The sequence below is a fragment of the Blennius ocellaris genome (genome assembly GCF_963422515.1).
Source record: "Blennius ocellaris genome assembly, chromosome: 7".
NCBI classification, from domain to species: domain Eukaryota; kingdom Metazoa; phylum Chordata; class Actinopteri; order Blenniiformes; family Blenniidae; genus Blennius; species Blennius ocellaris.
This window is the reverse complement of record NC_137656.1, coordinates 10756731-10778049: the sequence shown is the minus strand read 5'-3', so window position 1 is coordinate 10778049 and position 21319 is coordinate 10756731. Positions and strand designations below refer to the sequence as shown.

At 39.9% G+C, this 21319-nt stretch overlaps 1 protein-coding gene across 1 annotated transcript in view; it reads left to right on the top strand.

The window, feature by feature from the left end:
• The window catches only part of commd10 (COMM domain containing 10), a 62898-nt gene that overhangs the window by 2216 nt on the left and 39363 nt on the right, over positions 1-21319 (top strand). Inside the window, exons 3-5 of the mRNA XM_080498946.1 lie at positions 170-280; positions 735-890; positions 4411-4521. Of these exons, the coding sequence (XP_080355072.1) occupies positions 170-280; positions 735-890; positions 4411-4521 (378 nt within the window). The remainder of the gene's footprint in view (positions 1-169; positions 281-734; positions 891-4410; positions 4522-21319) is intronic.

Here is a 21319-nt window from a genome sequence, read left to right as displayed (position 1 = left end):
GTCTGAAATGAGTCTGCCGTGATTGATGTTTTAAAATCAGAAAGCCTCACGTTGTTATGAATTAGACGTTCAAATGCTCTTCTGTTTAGGTAGAAAGCAGACTTTTACTTTTTACTAGAACTCTAGAGTATTTTTCACATGAATGCTTTAAGCACATCTCTTTCAACAGGGAGAGCGCACATTCAGCGAAGACGAGGAGCAAAAACTCCAGGCTGCTCTTTCATTGGATAAGCATGCTCTCAATTTGGTCTTGGAAACCGCGGCCTTTATACTTGAGCAGGTAGGTGGTCTTCTGAGATTCTTTGTCACATCACTTGAACTAGCATGGTAATCTAATCTAAATTGTATTTCCATGTGTGCTAAAGAGACTACTTATGATGATGAGACACAGTGAACAAGAGTGTGCATTATTCTTTTTGTCATGCATGTGAAAATCGCCACCTAAAAAAAAACCCCCATGGCTTTAGTGTATATGAAATCATTCAATACGTGGAAAATTTGACTACAGTTTAGCAGTTCATTGTCTTTTATTGCTTGTTTTTGATATTTTGAGATGAAATAATGAGCACATTTGACCAGCAGGGGTCTCTGTTGGATTGGGAATGATTGGGCTTTACAAGGTTATATTAAACGTATTGGCAGCACTGATACAGAACTGCCACTTTGTATTTCTATTACTGAGCCCTCTCCTCTCCTCTCCTCTCCTCTCCTCTCCTCTCCTCTCCTCTCCTCAGGCAGTTTATCATAGCATAAAGCCAGCATCGCTACAACAACAGCTGGAGTTGCTTCACCTAAACGCAGACAAGGTTGAGGTGTTTTCTCAAACCTGGGCCACCGCTGGACCTGAGCTCGTGGAGAAGCTAAAGCAGAATATTTTTTCTCCTAAGAAGGTACGGCCTAATAAACAACACCTATTTAGATTCCGGCACGAAATGTGACAATTAAATTGTCCCAATAAATTTTACTTTTCTCATAAACTGAGCACTCACGAGGCTGTATTGCCTCCAAAGTGCTCCGTTTATGAGAAAAGTGGAATATTTGGAGTGGAAATGATACTCAATGCTTTACTGCCAATATAATGGCTTCCCTATTAGTGTGTCAGGTCTTTCCAGCAGTTTGATCACTGGGGATTCTTTCCAAACGCACACAACTTGTCTGATTCATTTTAACACTTGTTTCTGTCAATAGCTTAATTAAACAATGACACTTCAAGCAGGGCAGGTTTCAAAGACAAGTGCATTAAGATCCAACACCAAACATAATTCTAAGTGTGTACACATCAGTTGTATAATGCTGGAGTCGCTGATGCTGCCATATGTGCAACATCTCACCCGTGTCTCACGAGACGCCTTTGTCACTCTCTGCTGTGATGTTATCATGTGAAGGTGTTGACTCCCAATGATCCACACGCATCCTCAGTGCCTGACTTGATAACATTGTCACTGACATCATGATCTAACTGTTGAAGATACAGAGCTTCCATGGACTGTAAGTGTGGTTTGATTTTAATTTGTTAAATTACATTTATCTTTTTTTTTTTTTTTTTTGCTATGGTTTGAAGTAGATGTGGAAACAAGCTGTGAAGTAAGAATGTCTATGCATATTCTCATTCGCCCAGGTAGGAGTCATCTCAAAACAAATGTAATCAGTTCACCGGTTCATAGTGTTCCATCGGCCAAGTTCTTTAAAATAATTTAATTTGCTTCGAGATGGAGTATAGTTTCACAGCTAAAAGTGTTCATTTCCTATCAGCTAAAATAAAGCAAAGTGAATGATGAAAAGATAAATTAAAATAAAATCATAGTTTTACTGCTTTTTGGCCTTCAGAACAGCATTCCTTTTTAGATTTCAGTACTTTTGCACAGTTTTTGAAGGATTCTGATAGAACTAACCTTGAATTTTCTGTGAAAATAGAGGGGCGCTCCAATCCTTCCTCATAAAGTTCCAAACCAAGATCAGTGACATACCATTACTTTTCCTTGCTCTTTAATCTCCTAGTGACATTGTCTGTGAGGTTGAGGTCGTCTTTATCCGGCTGCAGAATACATTTTGGCCAATCGGAGTCTTCTCTCGTGATGGACAAAGTCCTGCCTGTCACTCCTCGCCATTAATCGTGACCAAATCCCCAACTCCATATGGTAAAATACAGCTCCGACCTTGTAAGAAGCCTACGCCAACTGCTATAGTTTGGAACAACTCACTGTGGTACAATCCTGCAATCTTTTTTGAAACTGTCGTTTGCTGCCGTCCAATATTTTAATTCTTGACTCAAGAAGATTAGTCTTTTCTGCAACACTAAATTTGCGTACTCATACATTGCAGACTTAAATGTTTGTGACCATGTGCCTTGTGTGCTGGTGCTGCGTTCAGTTCTGTCATGATGTGTCACTTCTGACATGAAACCACCTTCACAATTCACAATTCCAATTCCCCAAGCGTTCGACCTCCAACAAAACTCTTTATTTTCCATTGATAAGTGGGTTTCAAACTATGCATTGAAGTGATACTCAATTCATGTTATGTATAACAGATTAATTTTATAGTTGATACTGAGAAGAGATGTGCTTGATGCCCCTCGGCATTTCCTTAGTAGTTGGGGGTTCAGGCTTTGCTTTTGGACCAAGTTTAAATTCTACATCTTTGATCTCTCCCATTGATACAGTTGACGATAATCACACTAAATCCTTGGCTTTGTACAAGCGTAGCAACAACAATTGAGTTTGTTTTAAAAAAGACAGTTTTGTCAAACTGTTGACTTATTTGTTCTTCCTTTCATTCACTTTGTTGCTGTTTTAATCAATGCTTCTGTTCACTGAAACTGAATGGCATTGCCCTCATTTGTAGTGAACGGTGATAATTCCATCAATTGCCAGACAACACGAACCGCCCACAAGGAAAATAACAGATGACGGAGTAGGAAATTAAAATAAAATGCATTAGTTGATAAGAGTACTCTGCCATTTGCCTTTTAAGCACAATCATTTACTCTGCCATTTATGTTTTCACTCAAAATTAATAAAAAAGTAACAAATCACCATGGAGTTGTGATTTTCAGTCACCCTAATTTGAATGTCGTTCCAGTCGTGAATAATGTGGCTGAGTCCACTTCACACCTGTCCTCCATTGCTGCAAAAGCATCCAGCCTCAATAAGTCACACATGCTTTATTATTATGGCCTCTTGCTGCATCATAAAACACTTAACTGCTCTGCCTTGACTCAATGCTGCTAATCTATCACACAGCTACAGCTGACTGATGAAATATCTCCCAGTAAATCAGCTGGACAGGCAGTGAATTGTTAAGATTGCAATGAGGAGAAGCCACAAGGCTTTTATAGGATTTAAGCATCGTGCAAGGTTCTTTACCCCCCCCTACACATTCAGATTTGTTTGCAGAAGGTTAAGATGTCAGAATGATAGGCTGACAACCAGCAGCTTGGAAACAAGGCAACGTTAACATCAACTTTATGGTTTTAGAGCCGTAAATCATATTTGAATGGAATTGATGCTCGTATCAACGCTGTTGACAGCAGGTCGACTAGACTGGATGTTGTTAACAAACAAGCCCTAACAGTTTTGCAGGTTTTTCTTTTTTAGCTGAACAAGTTGTGATTTTTCTGAAATGCTAAAAGAAAATAAATCCTCAAATCTGGTAACAGCTGACCGACAGCTGATGGGTCAAGTAATTATGTAATTGATCTCAGTTTAAGGCTGTTCGATGTACAGACATTTCTTGGGTTTTACATCATGCACAAAAGTGCATGAAAAATGCTTTCTTATTGATTTCAGTTATTTCTAAACTCATAATGTATCTGTTTTATATTGAAATATGCCATTTTCACATACATATATATATTTTATTTCTCATAAAATTACATGAAAAACAATAAAACAATGTAAGGTGAAATAATTCAGTTTATATTGAAAGTGTAGAATGTTTATGATTTGTAATAAATTATATGAAAAACTAACAACACCACATGCATCGTACTTTTTTTTTTAGTCACATTACAGAGTACATCAAGAGTATGTAGATGTTTTGTGTCCATATGCCTTTATAAAAAATCCAACATGTTTATATGATATGAACAGAAACATTATTCGTTATCTGATTCTTTTCTATGTCTATTTTCACGCCCTTGATCCTCAGCAGCTCCCCGGACATCGCACTATGCTAGCCCACCTCTCTGAGCATGGGTGGCGAAGGTTAACTTTGAATGTGAATACGATGGGTTAAATGCAGAGAAGTGCTTTCCCAAGAGGAATAAAATATCACTATATATGTAAACATGACATTTCATCAGAAAAGTTTCTGTCTCTTCGAAAAGGCTGAAGGGTCATTTATTGGACTGGAGTTTGTCTTTCTTTTTTTACTTCTTGATGTTATTATTTCTCCATTTCATTGTCTCAGCTGGAGCATGTCGGTTGGCAGTTGAACCTGCAGATGGCTCAGTCCAGCCATGCCAAATTGAAGTCTCCCAGTGCCGTCCTCCAACTGGGGCTCCGCAATGAAGACTCTGAGGTATGAATACATGTATCCAGCTTGCACTTATCATATCTACTGCAGACCCCCTAATTACTACCACTCTCACTTATGCATTGCAATTAAACAACTGTTTTATTTTTAAGCCAAATGAGAAGCATCTCCAATCTGTCCCCTCTTTTCCTTCTAATAAATGGTAATCCCACTGGTGTCTGTCTTGACCCAGAGGTAGAGCTGCATCTGGCTCCGGAGTAAGTGTAGTGTAAAGAGCAGTGATCAGGGAGCTTGTTATCTGAACCCTCCAGGGTCTCTTTGTTCTCTGGAGAGGATTCCTTGGCTGCTGAAATTGGATAGTATATGCTTTTTTTTTATTTGGAGGAGGTTGTTGCTAGAATTGTAACTGGCATCGAACTGTATTACTTAATTTACTGTATCGAGGCTTGTTTACAATATGCTTTAAATTGTCTAGACGTCTGCCTTGCTGACGCCATTTGTGTTGATTGGAGTGGAGTGAGTTGAGTGGAATTCTTTATTTATATCGTGGTGAACTGCTAATCTTTCAAACATATGTTAAAGGCAAGGAGTTTGCTACAGATTATACAAATGAGGCTTATTCTTGAATATTGTCTGTATCCTTAGGGAAACACTTGGAAACATGACATCAGCGTTCATTCTGGTTTTCCTGTGTTCTTCATTCTCATTTCTATTTGTTTTCAACTCAGTTATATATGTTTGCATCCCAATTAGTTAATGGCATGCATTTACTTTAATAGCCAAGACCCCGTGAACCATTTTCCCGTCTCCATTGTGACGAATATTGCACTGCAGCTGTTGCACGAGCATTGCACAAACAAATGTGTGCTTATTTTTCACATTAAATACTTTTAAGACTTTAAAGTGAATGATTTAATTAAGATATTTCATTCAAACTAAATAATTTAATTCATCCAATCATCGCAAGTATGAACATATACTTGGTGAAATACTTTTGATGTCGTGACACATTTGAAATACCTTCTACACATAATGAATGCAGTAAAGGATTGTTGGTATTTAGGCATGGACATTTTAGTGATGGCCTTCAGGCACTCAAATGGTCTCTTTTAAAGCAGTTTCTTGTCTCAAAATGGTGGGACTGATTATCCCTCAAGCCTGGATACTGTTCTTCCATCTGACTAGTCAAGTGTCTTTCTGGCGTGCTGCTTTGTGTTCAGTCCCTGGAGAATGCCGGATCAGCCTAAACTTGGAATTAGCCATGACATATTCAAATTTCTTAAATACGGGCCTATAGGCGTATGCTAGAAAAAAATATATATGTTTTTCCTTTATCTCTATGAATGTGACGCCAACATTTTTTTAACGTGTGTCTTGGAATATTTTCAGCAGTTTTTTTTAGAAGGCATGCAAAATAGGCATTAATTTATTTAAATCCACTCACACAATTCCCCCTTGTGGGAGTAGATAGCTGGGGGACTAAAACAAGACTGGTTAAAAATGTAAAGGGATCAACTCCAGAGCTCTTCTGAGACTGAGTTCACTCGTTGACCTGCAGGGGGCACTGTTGTCTCACTGATGATGGACGCTTCCCCCGGGGCAGTGAAGTATCTGAGCTGGAAAGGATTCCTTGTTTAATTTTGGACGAGGGTGAGTTTGAGAACCCATAGATTTTGTTTTTGTTTTTCCCCTTCATAAAATGTTCCATAGTTTTTTTTTTTTTTCTGATTAAAGTTTCCCGACAGTTTCTTCCAAACTCACAGAGAATCACTCTGTGCAACTTATGGGATGTCAAAACATTGCATTGACTGAGAAGTAAATTAGTTGCAAATAGAAATGGAATTCAGCTGTCAGTGCCATTCTAATTGCGGTGCAGATTTCTAACATCCTCACAACTAACTGAGTGAAGTGAAGGCAAAACGAAGAAATTAGTCAATAAAGATGTGGGGAGGACAGATGAGGAGAGATGCAGCAAGGGGGAGAGAACAAATAAAAGAGAACATGCGGGGAGCAGTTATGAAAATGAAGAAGAAAAATGAAAGAAAATCACAGATGAAGAAGGGGAAGCAAGTGTAGCCTTCTGTATTTTATTGATTGCCTGGAACCAGAGTGGAGAGCTAAAGAGCCTCCCATCTGACTAGACTCCTACTTCATTAACGCTCTCCCTGAGGAAGAGGAAGAGGAGGAGGACTGCCAGGGTTCTTCACATCTCACAACCCCAAACAATAAGTGACACGGACGGAAATCTACAACACAGTGGATTTCATGCTCGAAAATATATTTGAAATGATAAGTAAGTGAATTAAAGGATATTTAAGTCGGTCTTTTGAACTATTTTATGTTTTTCAAAAATTCTTTCTGCTCCTGAAATGTATGGATGAGCTGTATTTATCCATCTAGTTTATCAAACTCAGAGTGGCGGGGTGCTAGAAGTCGGTGTACACATCAAGAATAACCTAAAATAATCTAAAGTAACCCACAATGCATGCATTTGGATTTTTGTAGGGAAGAACATGCACACCCCACAGAAAGGCTCACAAGCCAGGATTTGTTACCGTTGTTGTATTAAAACTGCGGAAGCATTTCATAACGCCACAAGAGTGAGCACTCACTTATTCCCATAAGGACGTGAGGAAATTGCCTTGTTCAGCATAGGCATGACATAAGACCTGTTGCCTCGCTTGTTATCTCCAAGGAGAGGGAGCCGAGACAGAAAAATGACTTGATTGATCTGCTGTCACAGGAAAAGTTAGCAGGAAGAGCTTGATGAAAGCGGGTGGGCGTAAAAAAGACAATCAGTATGAAGAGGAAGGTGATAAGAAGGACAAAAAAACAGTGAAAAGGTAATGAATAATAGTTGAAAATGACAATAGACATATGACAAGAAGATGAAGTAAGGTGGAATTTATTGAAATTCCTCCCTGAGGTCACTTTGAGAAACATGAAACAAGCAGTGGAAATGTTCATGTGAGAAGTCTCTCTTCCTCCAGGAGGAACGAGAAACTCGTGGAGAGACTGAACGTTGTTGTTGTGGTTTACGTTTGCCCATAGTCTGCTCTGCTCCAGCACCCTGCTCGATAAAACAGTACAGAAGATCCATGGCACTAGTATGAAGTGTGAATGTGTAGTTTTATTCATATTTTGAAGATGTAATCTACTTTCTGCTTTTAAAAATCACAAATTGATATTACGTACACACATAATTTGCATTAATATGCAAAGTATGTTTATAGCTGGTGTCTTCTTTAAATTACTGCTTTACATCTACATTGGTTTGCAAAACAAAATACCACAGCAAAATTTCCAAATATACATAATTTCTTTCTGAGAAACATGTTTTGATCAAGTTAATTGAATCAAATGCTTGCAGTTGACAATGCAATTTATTGCGGTGGAACAGTTACTCATGTTTTTAGGAGTTCTTCAAAGAAGCACTTTGCACTTCAACTTGAGTATTGTTATGACAAGAGTACTTTTATCTGTATTGAAGTACAATCAAAGCAATGTCATGTTATTTGTAGTTGAGTACAATTATTTTTAAAATGTTTCCATATTAGCTGTAGTTTTCACTCGCTAAAGTAACAGAAATGAGGACGTTATCCGTATTTCAAGAAAGCTTCAGAAAGCATACTAGGTAGAATACAAATAACTTGATTTATAAATTATTTCTGTTGCACAGACCTTGAAATAGAACTATACAAACTTCCCATTTTAACGCAGAGCTGTGTGCTCTTTGGAGATTTGGTCTTTGTGGGACCAAGGTGTGTTTGAAGAGAAACAACTAAAAACACTGGTGGCGTTCTGCCCAGTACCTGGTGCTTGACTGTTCAAGAGTGTAGTATATTCACATCTCCTTTTCACTTTTTAAGTTGCTTCATCTCTTCCTCTTTTACTGTGTGTGCTCCTTTGGGCCTCCTGCTTAGGAAGCTTCGGAAATGTGGCGCAGAAGGATTATGAAGGAAAGAAATGGATAAAAACAGAGGAAATGAAATATAGTGGTTGATTCATTTAGGGGTTTGATTTGCACAAAACCTCCTGTTGTATTTCCTGCAAAGACACATGACAAATTTGAGTGAAAATGAGTGTTTCCACATACCAATACCGCAGTTTTATGTGTGAGTTGCTTAACCTTTTGGGATGAGTAATTATGCGGGTAAAAACTTATTTTATTGGCATGGACACAGTGTCTTCTGTAATTTCCGAACAATATAAAGTGTACTGAAAGCAAATGGACCAGTGCAGAATAAGTTGAAGAAAGGGCAAAGATAATTAGAGGAACACCGTAAATTGAACTGTAAATATACAATGGCAAGATAAGTGCTTACAGGGCCATTAGTCATTTAAAAAAAGTTGTCCACAGAATGAGCAGACAGGTATAAATAATACATTCATCTGCCCCATTCATTTGTGCCGTGGAACTATTCAGGTATTTGATGGTAAGAAAAGAACACATTTGGTGTCTTTATCGACAGAAAAGGGAAATGAAGATACTTTTAATGAGAAATTCAAATTCTTAGCAGTAAGTGCAATGGGTCCAAAATTGTTTGACAAATCATTTGGGGGAAGAAACATACGACAGCATATTTTTTTATTTTTTTTATTAATGGGGACCTTATATGAGCTACTTTTAAGTTCAGCGTGAAACACACAATTTTTGTTGTTTTCTTTAAATTCCTGAATATACATGTGAACATTATTACAATTAAAATACAGATAAATAGGGGGAAAAATATCGTAGTAGGGTTACACATGTTAATACACAAGCTCAAATACAGATACACATATACAACATGCACACATAGAATTAAGTAGTTCCATATCTCTCTCTCTATATATTAAATGTATATCTGTCTCATACCTTCTCATGTCATCACAATGAGCCATCGCTACACCAATCAAGTGCAGAGCGGCATTTCTAATACAAACATACAAACTGCACTTACAAGCAGCCACCACTGATTTCAATATTTATCATGGCCACGCTAAAGCTGCTAAAGCACGGGTTAGGAGCTGGTGAGCTAATGTAGTTTCTATGTGTTGGCTCAGACTTCAGAGAATATCTTTAGTTGATAGCTTCAGACAGACTTGATGAGAATTGATCAAGCAAGGCTCTTCTAAGTTCTGTACCCCAAAAGGGAAAACAATTTACTAAATGTAGCTTTAAGCCAAATCCCAGACTTTTCCCAACATATTTTGCTTTCTGATCTTCCTCTCATTGACCGTTCAATCAAAAGTTGCAAGCGCGGACAGCCTTCTCCCTCCGCAGTACCCAACTGGACACCACCCAAGTGCTTTCATTCACTTCCTAAAGTAACTTTAACATCAACTTAGAAGTAGATATGACTGGCTGATCAGTCAATTGGTTGTCAAGTCAGTTTTATTTATGTAGACCAATATCACAGATTTTGTTGAGTGGCAACACACTCTGTTCAAGATGTGTTCAGACTCGATCTTCTGTGCTTTAAAAAAAAACCCCAAAACAAGCAAACAAAAATAAATAAATATTGAGAGGAAACAATAGGATGAAACCTCAGAGAGAATGAGACAAGATAAATGTGTATTCTACTAAAAGAATGCAACATTTACATTTGATGAGTATAAGTGAAGGATGTTAAAAAACGTACAATGTCAGTAAAGTGATTGCACCTGAGCCAGAGATCTAGGTGTAGGATAAACGAGTTCAAAAGTCACACTCACGATTTGTATGAGAGGAAAGCAAATACACGGAGTTCACCTCACCGGATGCCTTTGGATTGTGGGAGGAAGGAGAAAACCCACGCATGCAAAGGGAGAAACTCCTCTCTGAAAAGCCATGGTCCACAATTGAACTGTTGTTTTGGGTTTTTTTTTCCTGAGGCATAGTGAGAAGTATCACAGCACCACGTCGGCAAAAGAAAAAACAAAACAACAATAACATCAATTCTCGAGCTAAAATAGCTAAAATAAAAGTATTTGTTTGTTGCTTCTCAATGGTTTTATGTTTAAAATAGAATATGCATCAGTTTTTGACTGTTTGTGTTTTGATATATTACACTGAATTGATTTGGCCACTCTGGGAAAAAAAAAGATGATGATTGTAATAATCATTATGTGCAGTCAGAGGTCAGAGGTCAGAGGTTGAGGTCAGCTGGTAGAGCTGTGGCTTCCGGTAATGTTGTTCCCCTGATGGATTTTGACTGTGAAAGTTTTGCCCTTGTGTCTCTGGTGAGTGTCTGATCTGTCTTTCCACCGCCCAGTCTGTACTTTCTTAATCCGCATCACAGCTTTCTTTCCACAATGTCACCCAGTATAACCAAATGTATTGAATCACCAAGCTGTGTTGCTCGAGTCTGTTCTCTGTGCAGCTGAAAAAGAAAACAAGTGGGTTTTCTTTTGATCAATAGTCCAGATGGATACAAAGCTATAGCGGTTTATAAAGCTTTTAGTAAAATTTGGGCTTCAAGCATTGCTCCAGCTGCACTTGTTCAAATTTCTCGTGGACCGAGTGTCTGTAAGCATCATAGAAGCTCTACTGTTAATTGTGTTCATTCAGTCAAGAGTGCTTCTGAATTGTCTGCAAGAGTATATTTCTGTCAGATCAGAGAGCAGCAGCATCATCGACTCCTCCATATTTGCACTAATCTACCTCAATCTTCCTTTTTTTTTAATGGAGCCCAAAATAAATGCCACATTGGAATCTGTTCTTTTATTTGTGACTTATTCATGAGTCTTCCATGGATTGTTTGAAATGTTTGTGTCAAGTTGTCCCCAGCTAGCTCTGCCAGCTATAAGCCAACTAATTCGAGTTTGTGGAAACCTGCTTGTTTGTGTTATCAAAGCATCAGACATGAAAGACTTTTTCTTTCTTGTGATTCTAATTTATTTCTTCTGTTCTGGCTTACAACACTAGTGCTGTAATCACGGAGGAACCAAAGCTCTTTGTTCGAAGGCGCACAATAACACACGCACTCTTACTCTGCTCACTTTTTGAGCCCTCCCAGTGAAAGCTCCTGACTTTTGTTTATTACCACTGTGTGATGAGAAATGCAATTAAACTTAACACTCCGACCTGTGCGAGGAGGCACTGTGATTAGAGCCTCCTCAAACATCTGTTACCCCCTCATGTGTCTCCCATCAAGCTGGCGTCACGAACATCGGGCCTTGAACGCATCACAAAGCTCTCCTGACAAGTTATGTAAAACCCAGTTCTTGGCTCCCACACGCAGTCATTGTAGCAGGCCCAACAAACACGCATCAAGCCTGGATCCAACCTTTTCATTTTTTTTTGTTTTTTCATTCGAGGGATTACATGGCCCAATCAATAAATTGGAGAGCTCTGATGTAAATGGTACCATGTTCAAATCCTTCACATCAAGCCACCCACCAGCCAGGGAAGGACAAAAGCAGCTTTGTCTCACTCTCTACTTGCCTTGCTCTACATGTCCCAAGATGCTTTGTTGCTTTGTGTGCACATCTTTTTAAGAGTCTCCCTTTTCTCTTCCCATCTCTCCCTCTCTCTTGCTCTCTCTCCCCCTCGCTCTCTCACTCCCTCTCTATCTCACCGTCGCCCTTCCACTTTCCCACTGTGATTTGTTTTTTTTTACTGTGGGATTTGGGATCCCATTCATTGCGAGTGCATTGTTCAGCTCATATCCATTCCAGTGGATGGGCCCCTAGAGGCAGAATGGGTGACTGTGGGTTCTCTCTCTCTCTCTCTCTCTCTCTCTCTCTCTCTCTCTCTCTCTCTCTCTCTCTCTCTCTCTCTCTCTCTCTCTCTCTCTCTCTCTCTCTCTCTCTCTCTCTCTCTCTCTCTCTCTCTCTCTCTCTCTCTCTCTCTCCCTCTCTCCCCCTCCCCTTTGCCATACGATGATGTCATGGCCTTTATTTGGTCCTGGGGGCGCCCATTGATTCTCTCTCCCTATTACACACTCTCTATAACCCCCTCCCCCCCCCCCCCCCCCCCAATTCCACCACCCCAACCTACACTCCAGTTTCCCAAATTCTTTCGGCTCTCAAAAGGTGCCCGGAGGATTTGGAGATGTTTGCTTGTTGTTTTGCACACCCACGGTACATGCTTGACACCCAGATAGGGAAGCCATCAACCTCCCAAATCCAACCGCGGCTCCCATGTAAATCTCATTGATTTAACATCCTCCCTCCTCTCTGATTTTCACATCTCCTGCTCCCGTGATCAGCTTTTATTTCGCTCCGGTCATTCAACCCATTTTGTTTCACACCCAGTTTATGAAGTATTCATTAATCCCTGGATAATGTGCCATTTTACCAAAGCCTGTCGCAAAATAAAAAAAAAAAAAAAAAGAAAGAAAGAAAATTGCTCAAGAGTGAGATTTTTACATGTGCATGTGTGTGTGCATATTTTTTCCTTCTTCATTTCAGCTTTTTGTTGGGGTTTATTACAGAGAGGGTGCTTTGCCTCATGGATGAACTATGTCGGGGTGAAAAATCTATTTCAGCTGAAACAAGACACACTGATTGCAGAAGCTCAGAGCCAAATCATATTCATTCATTCCAGTGAAAGTTGTCTGATAAGCATTCACAACCAACACCCCCCCCCCACCACCAATTCAAATGCTTCATAATGGCGCAAGCATAATATCACGTCATGCACATGTTTGGTGGATATTTCTTCTCTGGATACTCATTGTTTTGTTTTCTCTTCTCAATTGTCTTTGTGTGCTTGCATCACACTGTGACAGTATATGATGGCAATGAGAGGATACGCGCCATAGACCATCACTTCTGCATGGGAAGAATAATCATAATAACTGGGTCGGATCCTGGCACTGTTGTCAATCCACATGCAATAATAGGGCACAGAGTGCTTCCTCTGCCTGTGTCAACAAATTGTTTGTTGTTGTTGGTTTTTTTTGCTGCGTGCCCAGCTTCTTTGATGTTACTCTGGTATTTTGACTGAAAAATAAAACACCGCTTAAGATTTTGAGGTTTACCAATGCATGTATTTTTAGTTTTGCTTAACCTGTTGAAAAAGTGCGATGATGCACAGAATCTTAAAAAGTATCCTATATGTATATAAATTAGGCTTTAAAAACCCTTTAGAAACTAACATGCCTATGTGTGGAAAATACCTTGATTTTGTTGGTGCCATAACTCAACCAAATGCAGTTGGACGATAATGTAAAGTTTTAACATGAGTGTGGCAGTGATGCACGCCACCGTCGGGTTCACCCACAGAGGCATAGAGTCGGAGGTTCCAAAAAACTTTATTTTATTAAATCAATGAAAACAAACTCAAAACTCTCACACACACAGACTCTGCAGTATTACGTCTCCCGCCTGTCACTTGGACGGCTCCTCCTTTAAGGGCAGAGAGCTCGTTAAGCACCTGATGGGAATCAGGTGTGCTGCCTCACCTCTCTGCCACAATGAGCAACCTTGCTCTGATGCACCCATATCCTTACCGTGGTAAGCTTAACAGCTCCCTGAACGCATCACTCAGCTCCTGCACTTAAAACTGGACCAAGATGGCGACTTTCTCTTTTATTACTGAAACCGTTTAGCGAAATGCATTTTCTGAAAACATTGGAAGCGAGAAATAAGCTGTGCCATTGAAAAGTCAAAACGCTGCTTCACAGACGTGTGTCTGCCGTGAGGGGGCGTGGCCTACAAGTTCGACAGCTTCTTCACGGAGCATGAACTCGCCTGCCAAAAAAGGTTTTTTTTTTTCAGCAGCTGTCTGATGTCACAGCCCAACTTTTCTTCTTGTTCTTATGGGTTCTTGTGGGTTCTTATGGGAGCCTGCAGGGGCCTTTAGGCTACTCAACCCTACCACGCCCTGCACAACAAAAATTGAATGAATCTCATAACACACTATATGTAAAATACAGTTTCTGTGTATGTACTGTACTCTACGTCTGTAATGATGAGTTCCTTTACTCTGAGGATAAACTCTTTGGGTTTACACACCGTCTCGGTGGGCTGGGGCCACTTCAGTATGGAACTCTGTTATACTCTTTTTTTTCTTTTCTTTTTTTTCTTTCTAACCAATTCTTACTTTGCAAGCTTCTCTTTCTGTATATTTCAGACATTACAACCACAAAACCTCACAAACTGCTTTCCATTGAGTCGAGTGCTGTTGTGGTTTAAAATATGAACAGCGCAGTGCAGAATATACGTCACAATGGCTGTATAGCTTGATGTTTTTCCCATTTTTTTGATGGTAAAAAGGTCCTTGTAAAATTAAGATTAAGTAGATTATGAGCTTTACATTTTTTTCTTTAACTTTGGTCCATTCCCAGAAACTGTACCACAAGTGTGCCCACAGCTTCCTTCTGGTTTCCCCACAATGCACTCGTTAGTGAGCTTGTCTTTTCTTTTTGCGCAGGAAATACTGAAGAAAAGAAATATAAAATGTCATTGTCTCTCGTTATACGTGTAGTATATTCGTTGATCAGACTGCATTTATCTGTGGATTCGTATTCTTGTTTTCATGAATTATTTTGGCTTTATCTTAAGGTAGTCGCCAGTGTCTCCTGGAGACTGTACTGCAAAGCCTCTTGCCTCCCTCTTTTAGTCTCTCTTTTACTTGATCACTCTCACATACCCACATTTCATCCCTCCCCCTCCTCTGTCGCTGTGTTGGAGGGCGACAGTGTCTACATACCATGGGGGCACAGGGTGGCTGCCTTGGCAATGGTCTAGCCCTGCCACACAAGGGGAAAAACAGGCCAGTTGCTACTCGTCTTGTGCATCCACTCTCGCTCTCTTGAACTCGCACACCGCTCACACAAACACACCGTTACCGACACACACATACACATCAGTTTCTCCGTGACCCCTACTCTAACCTTGTGCCAATCTAATACATTAAAATGCCTACTGTTTCAAAGTGGAGGTCTTGGCTGAAGAGGTTGAGTGCCTCTTATCCTAAAACCTGGCACAACTGTTGCTCATTCAGGCTCACATTACCGCATGCTGGCTAGCAGCACTTCTTAGTTTGGCCACCCCACACACATTTAGAAGATTACGATTTGACACAGCTTTTTTCGATGGAGTCTCGGTGGCATGTTGTAATAAGCAGATTCAGAGGTGAGCATAAAGTTTGCAGGGAAAAACTTTGACTTGTTAAACTTGAAAACTTGCGGATTTTGTCAATCACAAGCACAGGCATGTGGCCTATACACAAAAAAATGAGCCAGAAACTCAAATGGAAATCGCTAATATTAGTTCACGTCATGCTTTCAATATCCAGCCACTCCAGCTTTTTCTCATGGTGGATGCGTTACGGTGTGAGCATCATTTCTCAGACCTGTTGGAAGGAATGCAGAGCACGTGGGCTTGGCAGCAGAGGTCGGTGTATGACATGGCATCTTTGCTCTTTTTGTTATGTCAGGCTACGGTAACTAGCTCCAACCACCATAATCATCTTGTTAAGGTTCACACATGCCTCACGTCCTTTGGCTCATTTGTCTTGGTGCTCGAGCCTGTGGTGTCTCCATTATCTCTGGCTTGCAAGCTATTTAGAGGATTTTAAACATGAGTATTTTTGGTGTAGAAAAGGCCCTGAGAGGAATTTTAGGAGATGACTGACTATGTTGGATAAGTAAAGAGCTGAAAAAAAAAAAATTTGTTTCACTGTAATTAGATGTAGGCCTCATTTTTTTGGGTATCGTGTGATGATGGGATTTCGTTACATAACATTCACAGCAAACACAGTGGAGACTCATAATTATGAATGTTGATTTTGCTGTTTTGTCTCACCTGAGGAGGCGATTTTAAAAGGTTGCTTTCATACTGTGTCATGGACAAGAAAATGTTGGCAAGATTTCATCTACTTGCATCTCATAAATGTCAAAAAACTAATTTCATGTCACGGAAAACTCGTTTTGTGCTCATGTATTTAGTGACAGTAAGTAAGCTTCAGTACAGACCTGTCTCTGTATAAGGTCACAAATAGCTATTGCGTTAATGTAAAACGGTGGTTTAGGCTGAAATATATGAATTTAAAATTTTATTTCAGCCATCTTCAGAAAAACAAAACAAAACCAGTACAGTTATAACACTCAATTGTTCAACTAATCAGTCGAAAGGGGGTCAGTTGAAGCAAAAGCTAGTACACACCTACCCCATTACAAAAAAGAGCATTTAAAAGCTACAGTCATGTGACAGAACTGCAATAAGGACATCTGTCTGGTTATATTCCCATTACTTAAGAGAAAGTCAACAATTCAACAAATAATTCAACAGAAAACTCCTTGAGTGGTTTCTCTTTTAGAAATTAACAGAAAACCATCTGATGTGTCTGCTTACTGTGCAGCCAAACAAAGTCACTGTGTTTATTTTCTTTAAGTGAGGCAGTAGTCATAGTCATTCATGTTCTAAAGTCATGCATGTTCTTAATGTGGCACCCAGTGCAGTTACACACAGTTAAACACAGGACAGAGAACAGTACCAACATTCGGTAACCGAATAGGACATGGGACATAACATAGGACAAGATGGGAGTGTCTCTATTTCTGTAATTCTGTAGTTTAGCTTGGTAAGCCTAATCTCTGGCATACATTTCGAGTAGCCATTCCACAACAAAAATAACCCATTGTTTCTGTGGTTCAGTCTTTATAGGATGAAAATACATCACTTCAAGTATCTAAGCAGAGGGTTTTTGGATTTTTCAACTATTATAAGATGTGTCCCTGGTGAATGGTCCATTTGGCAGATTTCACAAGTGATCGCATCGTCCTACATTTTCTTTTTTTTTTTTAATGGAAAGAATAACATCAGACTAAGATAGTTTGATAAAAAAAAATCTTTGCATTTGTCTGGAGGGCACCATTTGAATTTACTGGTCCTTGTTAATATTTTTATTTGGAGCGAAAGCTGTTAGAAAACATGTTTTCCACTATGGCACAAATATTGTTTATATGCTCTCAGGCATTTTGAGATGTATCATCATTGGTGTGGGCATAGCCTAAATTCAAGAGTTGAAAGGCTTGCAGGTTGAGCTGAAAGTCCTGAGCGTAGTGAGCATTGGATAAATAGTCCGCAGAGGCAGCGCTTCCCTCTGCCCACGGATAAACTGCCAGTTCCAGTCATTCCAATTCAGGGTTCAGCATTTTTTAGGTTTCGTATGTGATTTGTCTCCTTTCAATGTTTCCAACCACCATCGTGGCTGTGTAGGAGGTGTGAACAAACAATGTGAAAGCACCAGGCTATTTGCAGATATTTATTTATATATTTATTTGTCAGGTGCCATTCATATAACATACACTGTGCATTTTATGTTAAAACATCAAACCCCAATTTCGTCAGCCCCGAATTGACTCCACTAGACCTCTGACAGCGTGCTGTGGCGTCTGGAAACAGGATATTAGCTGCTGATCCTTTAAATCCAAGAATTTGTGAGGTAGTGCCTCTACAGAATAGACTTGTTTGTCTAGCTCATCCCACTGATGCTCCATTGAGTTCAGATCTTGTGAATTTGGACGACAAGTCAAACATCTCTCAACAGTTGTTCTCAAACCACTCTTGAACAGTTTTTGCATTGTGGCAGAGTGTATTACCCTACTGAAAGTGGCTGCTGGCATCAGGGTACACAGTTTCTCTGAAAGGACATGCGTCATCCAGAACAGTGTAACCATGGGTTATATTTATCAAAGTAACAGCCACATAAGATTGTAGAACCCAAGACTTTACCTATGCTGTGACGCAGTTATCGAGCCATTATAATTTATCCGCCTCCAAACTTGCTCAAATCCCTGCACCTCTCCATTTTATCTGCTTTGCTGGTAGATATGACAAAAAGACAATCATTGTTATTTACTTCACTCCTCAGTAGTGCACTCAGTGTTACAATGTATTGGCTGATTGTACACATGGCCCACCAAGACCCAGTCATAGTGGAGACATTGGGTCTATTTTGAAATGCTGGTACTTGGAAGCAACAAAGGGTTGTCATCAAGCTCTGTAGAAACATAATAGCGGCCCATTAAATAGTAATGGTTTTCACCCATACATCACTTTTCCTCTGCTTTAGCGGCCCTCAAAGTGCTATATATTGTTAGTCCTATTCACAGTCACAGGAGTGATTTGATGACTCAGTGTCCAGCTTAGAGACACTTCAACATATGACCAGGGAGGTCGGGGATAAAGCTTAAACTTTACTTTTGGGGGATGACCCACTGTAGCGACTGAGTCCCAGCTGTTCCCTTTCATGTCAATCAGGTTTGAGCAAGAATACACCTAAAGCTGTGATTAATTTTTGCTCTGCAGCACTCACAACTTCCCCCCCCCCCCATCCTTCCATCACACACCCTCTTATTGTTTTCTTGGTTTTTTTTAGTTGAACAGAATGAATGAGATAAGGAGTGCATTGTGTGCAGCTGGGGAGAAAGTTATTTTCGGCAGCTCTAAAGGATGAGTCACAGCTAAATATTCTGAATAGATAAGACATCATGTTTCCGTATGTTGCAAAGAAGGTAAGAAGTCGATTATTTCCCAGCCAAGCATCACCACTGCCACGTCCAGGCCATTTGTATTGTCGTCATCGTCCTATTTCTGCATAAACTCATCTCTCTTACCAGTGTTTGACATTCTTCCATTTGCTCTCTCTTGGTTTTTGGGTTTTTTTTTTTTCACCATAATGAACTTACTCCCATCTGTGTGACTCATTTGCCTGTGTGATAATTGTAGCAGGCATCACAGTGATGGTGAAAGCCCATGACAGTTTGTGTGTTTAGAGCATCACGATTGTCACCTGCTATTAGCAAAATGTAGCATTATAATTACAGTGCATACGTGTCCCACCAGTTACAAGAGTTGTTGAAACAGAAGCCCACAGGGGCAGATGTGAAGTGGGCTTTCAGGAAGCATCATTGCGCAGAATGAATAGCAGAAACAGCTTGTCCCAGTAGCACGTGGAAAAACTATGGCGTTTGTAAAAGTGCTGATGCCTCAGCTTGATATCAACATAAGGAAATATTCTATTCTATTCTATTCTATTCTATTCTATTCTATTCTATTCTATTCTATTGGAGTGCTACGTTCTCAGAAGCATCCTGATGCAAAAGTTTTCCAAAAGTGGCAATCAAGCAAGTGGAGCCACTAAAAGTGACAGTCTTCAGAAGACAACTTCTCTCTCAAGTTCTCTTCTTCAGTTTCACACAAGTGCTTTTGTCATTTTCAAACAAGTGAAACTCCTTGCATGCCTTTGATGAAGACAAGTGTGCAAATCTCAGTTTGAAAGCCGAAATCTTTAATGCAACTTTTTCAAGCAACACTACACAAGCTGAAGGTACTCAATTACCAATGCTATATATATATATACCAGAGCTGGAAAAGGCACAGATTAGTCAAACATTCACTTGATTAGCCAATCTATGAGTAAAAATGCCTTTTAATTTGTGTTCTGTTGATCAGTGAGTTACTACAAAATACACAGTGAGAGTTTTCTAATTGCAGTCTTCTATTATTTTTCAACATTACAGCTCCCAGAAACAAGCTGCTGTGTGGTTTGAATCCAAATGTTTTTGATTATCTGCCTTCATTCTGAAAGATACTTTCTTCGCGGAGATGAGTTGTCAGTCTGACTAATATGACAAGCTTCTGCTTGTGTGGCAGGAAGACAAACCTCGGCACACAAAAGGTCTACATTTTACATCTTCCCTCCGAGACTCATCGCTTGAGCTTGAGTTTCTAAATACTGCACAATTGTCCTCCTTGTGAGCGTGGGGTGATTACAGGTGTCTGTCACAACAAGTGAACTATAGTAGTGTTGAAAGAGCCTTTGTTTTTGCGTAGACAGTACACTGAGGCATATTTGAACTGGTTTACATGTCTCCCTGTCTGTTTCGTGATAATGTGGGTTAGAGGAAATCCATCAAATACATAAAAAAAAAAAGAAAAGTGAGAAGAAGAAAATGGTATCCCATATTTCACACGTAACTGTCAGCTTTCCTGTCAGTCCTGGTGCCCCTTGCCGCTAGCGCATTCTGTAATACCTCTTATTAGCTCCAGGTTCTAGCTATCCAGCGATATTTTGTTTGCAGCTTTAGCAACCGTGTCACTCCCCATGTAGCATGTCTGAGGGGAGCCTCTGTTCTTTGTTTAGAGCGTGCACTATGAATTATAGATTCAGGAAGCTTCTCCAATATGTCACCTTCTTCGGTTTGCCTGAACACAACACACCCGAGACTGCCATAAGGCGGGCAGACACACACATAATACACAAAATCACATATTGTCATGCAAATGTATATAAACTGAGTTTGTAGTATTCCTCGACAAATTCACAGCAGCGAACTCTGAAACACACATTCGTACAATAGATGTGCATGCACTCAAATCAGGTGGCATCCAGGGAAGCTATTCTTTTTTTATTGTGAGGGCTTTTCACAGTCACCCACAGTGCTCCAAATACCTGCACCCTGGAAATCTACTCAGGCTTTGGTTGCTTTTACCGCTGTTGTCAGATCCAAACTCACAGCAAACCCACACATACAAAACACATGTGCTATTGATGCGCTTGTCAGAACAGGCACCGGCATACCTGCAGTTTAATCATCATATTGTCACCTCTCCCTCAGTGTGTACGGTCTTGTTTTCTATAATTTCTTCTGTAAACTTAACCGAAAAACCTCACACAGGCGCTCGACAGGAGATTTCCAGGCGTATATTTGTAAACTAGGACGGGGCCCATGGTATGTCTTCATATCTGCTGAGATTTTAATTCATCGCTGTTCATTCCGTTTCATCTCCATGATACACTCCATTTTGTGCTATACCATCTTGCACTGCAGGATATAATGCAGTTTATGAAAGTCCTAAAAGACTGATGCATTTTATTCTACTTCCTTGTGATTTCCTTCTGGTTATAAATATAGTAATCTAG